General features: G+C 44.7%; 1 protein-coding gene across 1 annotated transcript; it reads right to left on the bottom strand.

The window, feature by feature from the left end:
* Nucleotides 1-7,047: 7,047 nt before the first annotated feature.
* On the bottom strand, nt 7,048-14,002 carry LOC121322019 (ADP-ribosylation factor-like protein 3). Its single transcript, XM_041261451.1, has 6 exons — nt 13,609-14,002; nt 9,525-9,668; nt 8,574-8,690; nt 8,398-8,448; nt 7,924-8,109; nt 7,048-7,307 (listed from the first exon to the last, which is right to left on the bottom strand). The coding sequence occupies exons 1-6, from the start codon at nt 13,609-13,611 to the stop codon at nt 7,260-7,262; spliced, it is 549 nt and encodes a 182-aa protein (XP_041117385.1). The 5' UTR covers nt 13,612-14,002; the 3' UTR covers nt 7,048-7,259.
* Between the last annotated feature and the right edge of the window lie 295 nt (nt 14,003-14,297).

Genomic DNA, 14,297 nt, shown 5'->3' with positions numbered 1-14,297 from the left:
AACAAGAGAGAACGTTGGGGTGCACTGGCATTCTGATTCAAGAACACAAGCGAATGTTGGGGTGCATCGGCATTGTGATTAAAGAACACGAGAATGTTGGGGTGCACCGGCATTCTGATTGAAGAACACGAGAATGTTGGGGTGCACCGGCATTCTGATTGAAGAACACGAGAATATTGGGGTGCACCGGCATTCTGATTGAAGAACACGAGAATATTGGGGTGCACCGGCATTCTGATTGAAGAACACAAGACAAACAGAGGGGTGCAGCGCCAGGTATAATATGTTTCACATGCTGAATAATCCTTACAGTGTGCACAATTAACATTTCTGCTAGCCAGCACTTTGTGTTTCTAATCCTTAAAGCCGAGGGGGATAAGCTCAAATCTTCTTAAGCACTGGAGGTGGGGCTGGGTGTCCTGTATTGAGTAACACAGGGGTTTCAGAGCATGCTGTTGGCAAATCAAACAGGACTGGGGGCCGTTTGGAATAGATGTTGGCCCTCTGGTGCCAGGTGATTTTCATTTGTATAAAAGCAAGGGGTTTAAGTGCTTGTGAAAGTCTGATTTCCTTTCTGAGGGAAAAGAAAGCACATAAAGAAATCTGCCCAACAAATGCCATCTATTTAAATATATCTGATATTTTCTGTGTGGATGTCCACAGTTACAGCGCCTTCGTTATGTGCTTTTTAAGTTCCAGTGCAAATCATTTTCAATAACTTAAATATTATTATTATTATTATTATTTTATTATTATTATTATTATTGATTAGAGTGCTTCTGAAGTTGATTATAAAACTAATCTTGTTTTCTCTTTTCTGAGGTGATATATAAGCCATAGTGACGAGGCAGTGGCTCCTCTGTGATGGAGCTGGGACTGTGTGTTGAGGCTGCTCTGTGATGGAGCTGGGACTGTGTGTTGAGGCGCCTCTGTGATGGAGCTGGGACTGTGTGTTGTGGATCCTCTGTGATGGAGCTGGGACTGTGTGTTGAGGCTCCTCTGTGATGGAGCTGGGACTGTGTTGAGGCTGCTCTGTGATGGAGCTGGGACTGTGTGTTGAGGCTCCTCTGTGATGGAGCTGGGACTGTGTTGAGGCTGCTCTGTGATGGAGCTGGGACTGTGTGTTGAGGCTGCTCTGTGATGGAGCTGGGACTGTGTGTTGAGGCTGCTCTGTGATGGAGCTGGGACTGTGTGTTGAGGCGCCTCTGTGATGGAGCTGGGACTGTGTGTTGTGGCTCCTCTGTGATGGAGCTGGGACTGTGTGTTGAGGCTGCTCTGTGATGGAGCTGGAACTGTGTGTTGAGGCTCCTCTGTGATGGAGCTGGGACTGTGTGTTGAGGCTCCTCTGTGATGGAGCTGGGACTGTGTGTTGAGGCTGCTCTGTGATGGAGCTGGGACTGTGTGTTGAGGCTGCTCTGTGATGGAGCTGGGACTGTGTGTTGAGGCTCCTCTGTGATGGAGCTGGGACTGTGTGTTGAGGCTGCTCTGTGATGGAGCTGGAACTGTGTGTTGAGGCTCCTCTGTGATGGAGCTGGGACTGTGTGTTGAGGCTCTGCTCTTTTCTGGTGTGTTTGGAGTGCAGTGCCTAAACACACAGTCCCAGCACCATCACAGAGGAGCCACTGCCTTGTCACCATGGCTAATATATCATAATAATCAGCAATGTGCCCTACCTGCTGTATAACTGATCAATAATCTGCAGCGTGCCCTACCTGCTGTATAACTGATCAATAATCTGCAGCGTGCCCTACCTGCTGTATAACTGATCAATAATCTGCAGCGTGCCCTACCTGCTGTATAACTGATCAATAATCTGCAGCGTGCCCTACCTGCTGTATAACTGATCAATAATCTGCAAGTGTGTCCTACCTGCTGTATAACTGATCTTTTCTTTCATCAGCCATACAAACTGTACTGAATAGACTGAAGAGGCTTTTTATTCAATATGACAATCTTTAAAAGAGTCTTCAGTCTTCATTCTGTTATTGCACATAGTAAGAACCATAAAAAGAGACTTGTGCACGCGTGGAGAAAAAGTGTGTTTTGCCTTTTCTATCCTCACAGGCAGCAACACACCCACCTTCCATATAATATAATACATAATAACCGTGCTGGGTTCCATAGGAAAATCTGTTTTTATATTGTGTCCCTGGTCAAGCTGATGAATCTGAAGCTGTGCAGCAGAAATAATTCCACTTCTATTATTCATTATTACTATTGATATAAGGGGGTCATCCAAAATATCACTAGAAGTAAGCAATGAATTCTGCATGTCAGTATCTACCTTCTTAAGTTTAAAAAAAAACCTGTTTATCTGGATTGTGCACTTGCATGTTTGTGGTTCCAGATTGTCTCTGGTAGACAGTGCTGTTGTGTATATGTGCATTTTGTAAGACGTGCCTGTCTGTTTAGTGTAATATTTCACCCGACCATTGATGGGGCCCTGGAGGCTCTCTCAGATGATTCTGCAGAATAGCTCTGGGGTTATGTGAGGATACAAGTCTCTTATAAGAAGGAGTTACAATAGGCTTAGCCAAGCCAGTGCTTGAAATAACACTGTGTTCCAAAGGCTTAAGCACACACTGGTCAGCCTTGCTAGACACAGTCAATAACACATCACCTGGCAAGGGGAGCTATGCCTTCCCAGGGCTGTGACTGACAGCAGGGAGTCCTTCACCACCGGCCCTCCTGCTGCAGAGACAGCTTGGCTGCAGGTGCGAGTAATGGAACAAGCTTGCAAAGTGCTGGAGGAGACCAGTGACTAAAAACCATGTTCACAAATCTGAAAGCAACGAGACTGCAGAACTTTAGAGTGGTGTTTGACTGTTCCACTGTGCCCCAAACCATGCCCTATTATTATTGCCCTATACCGTGTAATTATAATAAATTATATTATATATATATATAGAGAGAGAGAGAGAGAGAGAGAGAGAGAGATTGATTAATTGTGGAATTGCACCGCAATATGCTTGTTTGAAACCTTTTCCAAAAGAAAAGGTATTGCCTTTGTTGTAAGGCTGTGGAAAATTTCAAAAGTACAAAGCATTTAACACTAGTTAATACCAGTTGTTGAAAAAGCTTCAAATAAATAATTAAGTAACTAAATAAGTTTGGAAAAGACTTCTGAAAATTCAAGGCAGTTATTACATGAAGGTCTACATTTTGAATAAGAATTCAAATTACAGCCGTCTGCAACATGAAAAAAATCCACTGTACACAGATGTAAAATGTAACAGGCTGGCAGGCAGGCAGACACAAGCAAGCCTCCACAGGCTTGCAGTGAATTGCAACTTCCAAAATCTAGATATTTGAGAGACAGGAATTCCAGGTTCTGGATATCATTGGAAAGAAAGAGACGGTGGTTCTCTACGAAATGTTTATTTTTTTAATTCCTTTTAATAAGACATCTAAATGTACACATCCAGTTATATGCTATGATAACCTACCACACAGATCCAGCATTCATCTCTCAGCAACAAAAAGAATCCAGTAATAGAAAAGATCCCGCCCGGTAGCACCTGTCTGTGCGCGGCCACGTACAAATGCAACGTGGAATATCAGGGAAAACTGAATGACAAAATCTGGTAATGGATTATTTAATATATTGTGAATATTTTTTTATTAAAATGCCGCCAGTCTTTGTGCCTGATTTCAGGATACAGAACTAAGATGTTGTTCTCAAAAGCAAATTAAATGACTACATACAACTGCTTTCTAATGTTTTAATTGTAGAATACTTATCCGGGGGAAAATTGCTAATAAATGTTCCACACTTTTACTAACACACCCATGTCATGTGACCATCCTGATTGTACAAATGTAACCCTTTCAGCACAACTTATTACAAGTTTTTGTTATTTTCTTGAACAGTTTCATAGTTTAGTTTTTGTTATTTTTTTTGAACAGTTTCATAGTTTAGTTTTTGTTATTTTTTTTGAACAGTTTCATAGTTTCTGTTATTTTCTTGAATAGTTTCATAGTTTAGTTTTTGTTATTTTTTTTGAACAGTTTCATAGTTTAGTTTTTGTTATTTTCTTGAACAGTTTCATAGTTTAGTTTTTGCTATTTTCTTGAATAGTGTATTTTCTGGATTGACACAGAGACTGAAGTATTCCATTTCTTTCCAGATGGTTGTTACAGCACTAGGCTTGCCCCCTCGCCAATGCGACTCACACGTGCTTCCTGGAAATGATTCATTCTCTTGACATGCATTGGAGGCATTCTTGCATTCTTGCATTCTTCTCTTTGATAGCCAAAGACACCAGTTGTATCACAATAGCATTACTCAATGAAGAATGAGCAAAGACACCCGAAATGAACTGAACTGAGGAACCAAGTGCAGGAAGAAACGCCTGCAGGATGCCACCCTGTCAGTTCCTTCAGAACAATGTGGTGTGCAAGAGACAGACAGTGAGCATGCCTGTAGAAAACACACCATACCCGAACAATGTGGTGTGCAAGAGACAGACAGTCAGCGTGCCTGCAGAAAACACACCATACCCGAACAATGTGGTGTGCAAGAGACAGACAGTGAGCGTGCCTGTAGAAAACACACCATACCCAAAGAATGTGGTGTGCAAGAGACAGACAGTGAGCGTGCCTGCAGAAAACACACCATACCCGAACAATGTGGTGTGCAAGAGACAGACAGTGAGCGTGCCTGTAGAAAACACACCATACCCGAACAATGTGGTGTGCAAGAGACAGACAGTGAGCGTGCCTGCAGAAAACACACCATACCCGAACAATGTGGTGTGCAAGAGACAGACAGTCAGCGTGCCTGCAGAAAACACACCATACCCGAACAATGTGGTGTGCAAGAGACAGACAGTCAGCGTGCCTGCAGAAAACACACCATACCTGAACAATGTGGTGTGCAAGAGACAGACAGTGAGCGTGCCTGTAGAAAACACACCATACCCGAACAATGTGGTGTGCAAGAGACAAACAGTGAGCGTGCCTGTAGAAAAAGAACTATTTCCACCTTACACAGGACGTACCATTCAAAAGAATCACATCTTATTAAACATGTAAAGAAAAACAAACTAAATTATTTTCAAGAGTGTCAGAGCTATACTAAGTAGGGAGGGTTGGGGAAAAATGTAGCAATGTTTTTTTGTTTTTTTTTTGTTATACAGTCTAAACAATCTTACTGTCCCAGCAGCACAACATGAACAGAGGTGTATGGTGTTATGAAATCCCCTGCATGGTCCCACAGAAAGACCAGGTCCTGTTAAAGATCAATCCGTGATCTGTCCCCAATTCCACATCCTGGAACACTGCAGACTGTCCTGGAACTCATGTGGTAAGAAAACAGGAGGACTGTGAGATTACTTTAGTGTGTACCTGTGTGAAAGTTGAGATTCTCTTAGTGTTTTTGCTGTGTGATGATAGTTAAGATTCTCTTGGTGTGTTACTGTGTGATGGTGGTTGAGATTCTCTTTGTGTTACTGTGTGATTGTGGTTGAGATTCTCTTGGTGTGTAGCTGTGTGATGGTGGTTGAGATTCTCAGTGTGTACCTGTGTGAAAGCTGAGATTCTCTTAGTGTGTTGCTGTGTGATGATGGTTGAGATTCTCTTGGTGTGTAGCTGTGTGAAGGTTGAGATTCTCTTAGTGTGTTGCTGTGTGATGATGGTTGAGATTCTCTTGGTGTGTTGCTGTGTGATGATGGTTGAGATTCTCTTGGTGTGTTGCTGTGTGATGATGGTTGAGATTCTCTTGGTGTGTAGGTGTGTGATGGTGGTTGAGATTCTCTTGGTGTGTTGCTGTGTGATGATGGTTGAGATTCTCTTGGTGTGTAGCTGTGTGATGGTGGTTGAGATTCTCTTGGTGTGTTGCTGTGTGATGATGGTTGAGATTCTCTTAGTGTGTTGCTGTGTGATGATGGTTGAGATTCTCTTGGTGTGTTGCTGTGTGATGATGGTTGAGATTCTCTTGGTGTGTAGCTGTGTGATGATGGTTGAGATTCTCTTGGTGTGTAGCTGTGTGAAGGTTGAGATTCTCTTAGTGTGTTGCTGTGTGATGATGGTTGAGATTCTCTTGGTGTGTAGCTGTGTGATGGTGGTTGAGATTCTCTTGGTGTGTAGCTGTGTGATAGGGTTGAGATTCTCTTGGTGTGTATCTGTGTGATGTGAAGGTTGAGGTTCTCTTAGTGTGTTGCTGTGTGATGACGGTTGAGATTCTCTTAGTGTGTTGCTGTGTGATGATGGTTGAGATTCTCTTGGTGTGTTGCTGTGTGATGATGGTTGAGATTCTCTTAGTGTGTTGCTGTGTGATGATGGTTGAGATTCTCTTGGTGTGTAGCTGTGTGATGATGGTTGAGATTCTCTTGGTGTGTAGCTGTGTGATGATGGTTGAGATTCTCTTGGTGTGTAGCTGTGTGATGATGGTTGAGATTCTCTTGGTGTGTAGCTGTGTGATGATGGTTGAGATTCTCTTGGTGTGTTGCTGTGTGATGATGGTTGAGATTCTCTTAGTGTGTTGCTGTGTGATGATGGTTGAGATTCTCTTGGTGTGTAGCTGTGTGATGGTTGAGATTCTCTTGGTGTGTTGCTATGTGATGATGGTTGAGATTCTCTTAGTGTGTTGCTGTGTGATGATGGTTGAGATTCTCTTGGTGTGTTGCTGTGTGATGATAGTTGAGATTCTCTTAGTGTGTTGCTGTGTGATGATGGTTGAGATTCTCTTAGTGTGTTGCTGTGTGATGATGGTTGAGATTCTCTTGGTGTGTAGCTGTGTGATGATGGTTGAGATTCTCTTGGTGTGTAGCTGTGTGATGATGGTTGAGATTCTCTTAGTGTGTTGCTGGGTGATGATGGTTGAGATTCTCTTGGTGTGTTGCTGGGTGATGATGGTTGAGATTCTCTTGGTGTGTTGCTGGCTGATGATGGTTGAGATTCTCTTGGTGTGTTGCTGGGTAATGATGGTTGAGATTCTCTTGGTGTGTAGCTGTGTGAAGGTTGAGATTCTCTTAGTGTGTTGCTGTGTGATGATGGTTGAGAGTCTCTTGGTGTGTAGCTGTGTGATGATGGTTGAGATTCTCTTGGTGTGTTGCTGTGTGATGATGGTTGTGATTCTCTTGGTGTGTAGCTGTGTGAAGGTTAAGATTCTCTTGGTGTGTAGTAGATGCTGTTGCTGTAGTTGTGTGATGAAGGTTGTGGTCGAGTTCAGTGAGTGAAGTTCATGTTCCCGCTGGTCCAGCTGTTTAATCTCTTCTAGTGTGCTTTCCTTTTGAAATACATGAACAGTCTGTACAGTTCTACTTTTTCTTTGCGTTCACATTTTTGCAGACCCAATTCATGCCATCCTAGAAACAAAACAAACAACAAGACATGTGAAAATGATTGTGTGTAAAAGTATTCATCTCATCCCCATCTACTCTATTTTGCTAAGAGTATACAGCCTGTAATTCAAACCACAGGCCAGATTGTTGCAGGTGTCATCTTTAGCAATGAGTGGTGTAGCGTGCAGACAATGCCTGGGATTGCATGAACTCTGACCCTAACCCCCATATCAAAAATAGGGTTGGGGTCAATTCCTGTTTAAAATCAATACCCAATTTCAATTCCTTTGAAGGAATAGGGATTTATATTTTAGAGAACAGTAACTGTTTAATTGACTGACAGTCACTTCACTAAAGTAATCTGTGGCCACTGCAAGTAGTTCATTTTAACAGAATTCTGCTAATTGCAATTTTGATCAATGTGAACGTGAATTGGGAATTGATTTTAAAAAGGAATTGGAATTGACAAACAGAAATTGTCCCCAACCTTGATCTGAAAACAATTTCCACTTCAAACTCCTTCACATGTGCCGAGTGTCTGGCTAGGTGATCAAGCCGAGGCCAGTTCCTCACACATCTAGCTTGTGTGACACACAGGAACAATGCGATGGGAATGGTCTGATACAGGCGGGCTGCATACCTGCACGCCTTCCCCAGTCAGCGCCGAGCACGACTGGATCTGCCAGATGCGGTCGCGGATGGTGTGCAGATTGAGGCCCTCTGCAATCTCAGAGGCGGGCGCCGCAGTCAGCAGGTCCTGCTTGTTGGCGAAAATGAGGACAGGAACACCGCTGAGCTTCTCCTCATCCAGCAGCTCTGCTAGCTCCTGACAGGGATCACAGGGGACGCTTTCATCAGCTTACAAAATGAACATCTTGCTTTGGAAAACCATCCTTTTACATTTGACTGTTTTACTGGGTCTGCTGATTTGCCTGTTGAGGGCTAGAACCTCTGAATTCCATAATTAACAGTACAAAAAGAGACAGATTCAGCTGCAAGCTCCCTCAAACAGCCAGCCCCTGGTGCTGGATATCTTAGGACCCAAATTCATCATCCCCGCCCAATAGACCAAGCAATTCAGAGTAGCACAAAATAAATACATAAAACAGCTCACCTGTCCTGTTTCTTCAAACCTCTTCCTGTCCGCGCTGTCAATAACATAAATCTGAAAGAAAAGCCAATGGTTAATTCAGAAACATTACATTTGACCATCTATCATCAGTAAACTTTGCATGCACAGCTACTGCTACAGAGGGTAACCCTTCAAGTTCACGTTTCTGCAGCACTTACCAGCACGTCTGTGTTTTCAAAGTAATTTCTCCAGTAGGGTCTGATCTTTCTCTGTCCCCCGATGTCCCAGACATTCAGTTTGAAACCCTGAGACTGGACACTCTTAATGTTAAAGCCCTAAAAACAAGAGAGGGGCAGTGAAACAACAAGACCTGCGTTTCTACTGCTCAGCAGGGGTAGGGGTAGGGTTAGGGTTCAGTTCTCTAGGGGTAGGGGTTAGGGGTTAGGGTTCAGTTCTCTAGGGTTAGGGGTTAGGGGTTAGGTTCAGTTCAGCTCTCTAGGGGTAGGGGTTAGGGGTTAGGTTCAGTTCAGTTCTCTAGGGTTAGGGGTTAGGTTCAGTTCAGTTCTCTAGGGATTAGGGGTTAGGTTCAGTTCAGTTCTCTAGGGGTAGGGGGTTAGGTTCAGTTCAGTTCTCTAGGGGTAGGGGTTAGGTTCAGTTCAGTTCTCTAGGGTTAGGGGTTAGGGGTAGGGTTCAGTTCAGTTCTCTAGGGGTAGGGGTTAGGTTCAGTTCAGTTCTCTAGGGTTAGGGGTTAGGTTCAGTTCAGTTCTCTAGGGGTTAGGGGTTAGGTTCAGTTCAGTTCTCTAGGGTTAGGGGTTAGGTTCAGTTCAGTTCTCTAGGGTTTAGTGGTTAGGTTCAGTTCAGTTCTCTAGGGGTTAGGGGTTAGGTTCAGTTCAGTTCTCTAGGGTTAGGGGTTAGGTTCAGTTCAGTTCTCTAGGGTTAGGGGTTAGGTTCAGTTCAATTCTCTAGGGGCAGGGTTCAGTTCAGTAGTTTTCTAGGGTAGGGGTTAGGGGTTAGGGTTGCTACAAACCATACAACTGGCTACATGAAATTCTACATGCTCTTGAGCAAGATGATTTTTCTTGCATAGAACTGAACAGCCAACTAAGAGTGTGAACAGTGGAACAGGCCATATGATGAGTATCTCTCATTCATGCAGTATCTTTGTGTACCTGTGTAGGAGTGATGTGACTGATGTCCTCGGACGCCAGCTGTTTGAGAAGTGTTGTTTTTCCTGCATTGTCCAGCCCCAGGAGAAGGATTCGCACTTCCTGATCAGGGGCACTCTTCAGCTTGCGCAGGATCGATAGCAAACCCTGAAAACAAAACAACAAAAAAATCAGCTGTGCTCAGTTATTGGTTCAGAATATCTCTGCGATTTAAAGAAAACGGACAATTCCCAAGCTTTTGACTGGATGGCCTACATACCTGAGCTCAGCAGACTGTACAGGCTTGCACGTGGTTTATTAAAAGCAACGCTGTAATACACATTTTTGTATAATGGTGTTTGTTTGTTGTTTTTTTTAATACTAGAGACTGGGTAAAACAAATTCAAACAATGTGGACGTTTTCAAAGGAAATTAAAACTGGGCATAGTGCCATGTAACAAATGGCTGCATCTTTTTCAGCCTGTACAGTATGCTGCAGACAGACACCTGGGCCCGACACAGAATGGCATTAGCAGATTGTAGAAGGTAACAGATCTCAGTGTGTCATTGCCATATGGTGTGTGTAATGTTGAATCTGTATTCTGTGACACACAGAGCAGCATTTATAACACTGTCCTGGGACTTACCCCAACGTGTCTGTCAGCAATGCTGCTGTATAGTAACCTGCCTGCTACATGAATGCAGCCTCTATTGCAGCCTCTGGCTCTTTCATCAGAAAGATAAGCAAGTCAAGTCATAAAATATACACAGCCAAGCCTGACTGGTGAATCGGTCGTGTTGTTATCTCTGCTAGTCGGCAAGAACAGTCCACTGTTTAGAGTTACCTTTCCTAGACTGCTATACCGTTAACAGTGTGCTGTGTAGTTTACTGTCTAGCTACATGAATATGTAAAGGGCTCCTTCACACCTGAAGCGCTCTCAATCACTTCCTGTGTGCATGTTGATTGCATCTCTATGTATTTACCCGTGTATAGAAAGTATGGTATGTGAGGTGCATGCTGCCGACACGATCGTCCAGGGGCCAGCTTCACAAGCACAGCCAACACTATCATCCAGGGGCCAGCTTCACAAGCACAGCCAACACTATCATCCAGGGGCCAGCTTCACAAAGCACAGCCAACACTATCATCCAGGGGCCAGCTTCACAAGCACAGCCAACACTATCATCCAGGGACCAGCTTCACAAGCACAGCCAACACTATCATCCAGGGACCAGCTTCACAAGCACAGCCAACACTATCATCCAGGGGCCAGCTTCACAAAGCACTGCCGACACTATCATCCAGGGGCCAGCTTCACAAAGCACTGCCGACACTATCATCCAGGGGCCAGCTTCACAAAGCACAGCCAACACTATCATCCAGGGGCCAGCTTCACAAGGCACAGCCGACACTATCATCCAGGGACCAGCTTCACAAAGCACAGCCGACACTATCATCCAGGGGCCAGCTTCACAAAGCACTGCCGACACTATCATCCAGGGGCCAGCTTCACAAGCACAGCCAACACTATCATCCAGGGGCCAGCTTCACAAGCACAGCCAACACTATCATCCAGGGGCCAGCTTCACAAAGCACAGCCAACACTATCATCCAGGGACCAGCTTCACAAAGCACAGCCAACACTATCATCCAGGGACCAGCTTCACAAAGCACTGCCGACACTATCATCCAGGGACCAGCTTCACAAGCACAGCCAACACTATCATCCAGGGGCCAGCTTCACAAGCACAGCCAACACTATCATCCAGGGGCCAGCTTCACAAGCACAGCCGACACTATCATCCAGGGGCCAGCTTCACAAAGCACTGCCAACACTATCATCCAGGGGCCAGCTTCACAAAGCACTGCCGACACTATCATCCAGGGACCAGCTTCACAAGCACAGCCAACACTATCATCCAGGGGCCAGCTTCACAAGCACAGCCAACACTATCATCCAGGGGCCAGCTTCACAAGCACAGCCGACACTATCATCCAGGGGCCAGCTTCACAAAGCACTGCCGACACTATCATCCAGGGGCCAGCTTCACAAACAGCCAACACTATCATCCAGGGGCCAGCTTCACAAGCACAGCCAACACTATCATCCAGGGACCAGCTTCACAAAGCACTGCCGACACTATCATCCAGGGACCAGCTTCACAAAGCACAGCCAACACTATCATCCAGGGGCCAGCTTCACAAGCACTGCCAACACTATCATCCAGGGGCCAGCTTCACAAAGCACAGCCAACACTATCATCCAGGGGCCAGCTTCACAAAGCACTGCCGACACTATCATCCAGGGACCAGCTTCACAAAGCACTGCCGACACTATCATCCAGGGACCAGCTTCACAAAGCACAGCCAACACTATCATCCAGGGGCCAGCTTCACAAGCACAGCCAACACTATCATCCAGGGGCCAGCTTCACAAAGCACTGCCGACACTATCATCCAGGGGCCAGCTTCACAAAGCACTGCACACTATCATCCAGCCAGCTTCACACACATCATCCAGGGGCCAGCTTCACAAGCCAACACTATCATCCAGCCGACACTATCATCCAGGGACCAGCTTCACAAGCACTGCCGACACTATCATCCAGGGGCCAGCTTCACAAAGCACAGCCGACACTATCATCCAGGGGCCAGCTTCACAAGCACAGCCAACACTATCATCCAGGGACCAGCTTCACAAGCACAGCCAACACTATCATCCAGGGACCAGCTTCACAAGCACTGCCGACACTATCATCCAGGGGCCAGCTTCACAAGACACTGCTACCACTTAGCACACCGAGTGCTAGCTAGCAACATATCTCATTGTTAAATGTTTCACAAAACAATATTTAAAGATAGAAGGATAAAGTTGAGCTGAAATCCACTGAGTAGGTCTATATGATTCACGTATAAACACCTCATTTCTTTCTGTATTATTATTATTATTATTATGGACGTGAACTGGGTTTAGTAGACTGCTACCTATATCTGCTTTGTGAATCCAGCCTCAGGGCCCCCTGTGAAGGAGGTGCTGTCTCAGAGAGGTCCTTCCTTACAGAAAGAAACATTTAAACAGAAGAATCCATCAAGACTGGCATCCTCATTACAGAGGGCTCATCCACACACACACCTGGCAGCGAATAGAAGAGATGTGTGGCAATGTTTACAGTCATGTATATGTACAGCCATGCAGACTTTGAGCAGCTAATGCATGAGAAGCATATAGAACACGCAATGCACGTGCGTATCAGCAGCAAACACGGGTTCTAGTAAGATTACTGGTGTCGTTTTATTGTACATATAATATTGAGAACCAAAACAAATGCAAGATAAATATGGGGGGTAGGGAGGTTCTACAATAACTACAATAATGCGCACAACTCGAGAGTTTTAAACCAACATATTTATATTTTGAAGACCCGCGATTTTGTTAGCTAGGGGGCTGCAGACATTGCTAGGTGAAATGAAAACCTTGCTGAATGTGTCTAGTGTACCCCAAATCCTTTCTGTACGCGCTGGACAAAACACGTACCTGCGGCTGAATAAAAACGCGAGGCAGTATATAATCCACAGAGCAGTGCTGCTCCGTGTTAACTGGAACGTGGCTGCAATGCAGTTGGAATAGTTGATTTGCTCTTGAAATGAATCTGCATGCTCGCTTGCTTGCTTGCTGCTGTGCACTCAGCCTAGCAGATATTATAACGCATTATACTGCGTGCACATAAGCGATATGCTAGTGTGAGAGAACCTTGGGAAAAAAACCCAAAGACGTTTCAATGAATGACGTTTCAATGAATGACGTTTCAATGGGCTATATAGCTGTGCTTATCTCTCGTGAAGTTTTTATTATTCATGTTTACTCATCCTGCGCTTGCTCATCACGGCTTCTCCAGGCAACCAACAGATATGTTTGTGTTTGTATCAAGCTACATACCGACTGAACGTGAGCTTCTGCTGTTGAAATAAAGTAAAGCGGATATATTCACTAATTAGAAGCCCCCTTTGCCGGTGGATGTAACACGGTGCATCGCTTTTCGGTGATCCATTGCGGCGCAAATGTTAAATTATTGCTGGGTTCTTAATTAATAAAGAAATGAACTCACCATCCTTTGGCTTTCCTCTCTCTGCGACGCAGTTCGGGGTTACTAAGCAAGGTGGTGACGTGGTGCACAAAGAGGCGGTTTGTTTTTGCCGAGAGAAGGAACTCGAGCTGAAAAGCGCATGATTCACTGACGTTGTCAGTCCTCTGGTGATAGTTGTCATGTGACTTGCTTTTGATTGTTAGTTTAAAATCGCGGGGCAGACGGGACCCAGAATCTGAAGTCCGCTTCGATCGTATAAGTGCCGAGGGGAAATGTGTAAATACATTAAAAACATATCTTACCCATAATGCGTTTACAGAAACAGTCGCCTTATTCATTCAAGGAATACAGTACTTACACATTACACAGGAGATAAACAAACGACCTTTTATTAAAGTGTGTCTCTATAATAAAAAAAAGCGATTTGCTTTTTAGGTGATACTGAAGTTCACAATAACATGATATCAGTGGCGTTGATGTTTTGAGCAGGCGAAACATCTCGTGTACTACAATAACATGCAGGCAGTTGTTTCAAATGAGATACAACAGCACCAAACTAGGTATGGAGATCCGTGCTTAAAATGAACACAGCAACTAAAACTCGCTCATGCATAAAAAGATGAAGTGTGCGTTCAAGGGGATCACTCTGCGCAGACTCTCTGCAGAACCATCTCCGTGAACGCACCCAAACGCACTTCCTTATTGCTGGC

Source organism: Polyodon spathula, chromosome 10 (assembly GCF_017654505.1).
Source record: "Polyodon spathula isolate WHYD16114869_AA chromosome 10, ASM1765450v1, whole genome shotgun sequence".
In the NCBI taxonomy this organism is placed as follows: Eukaryota; Metazoa; Chordata; class Actinopteri; order Acipenseriformes; family Polyodontidae; genus Polyodon; species Polyodon spathula.
The sequence above is the reverse complement of the archived record's forward strand: the minus strand, read 5'-3'. Positions and strand labels throughout refer to the sequence as shown.

Excerpts from the sequence above, each read along its gene's own strand:
- LOC121322019 (XM_041261451.1), bottom strand. Across the intron at positions 8,449-8,573 it reads TTGAAAACACAGACGTGCTG|ATTTATGTTATTGACAGCGC; the intron begins GTAAGTGCTGCA and ends CTTTTCTTTCAG. Across the intron at positions 7,308-7,923 it reads TGACTGGGGAAGGCGTGCAG|GATGGCATGAATTGGGTCTG; the intron begins GTATGCAGCCCG and ends TTTTGTTTCTAG.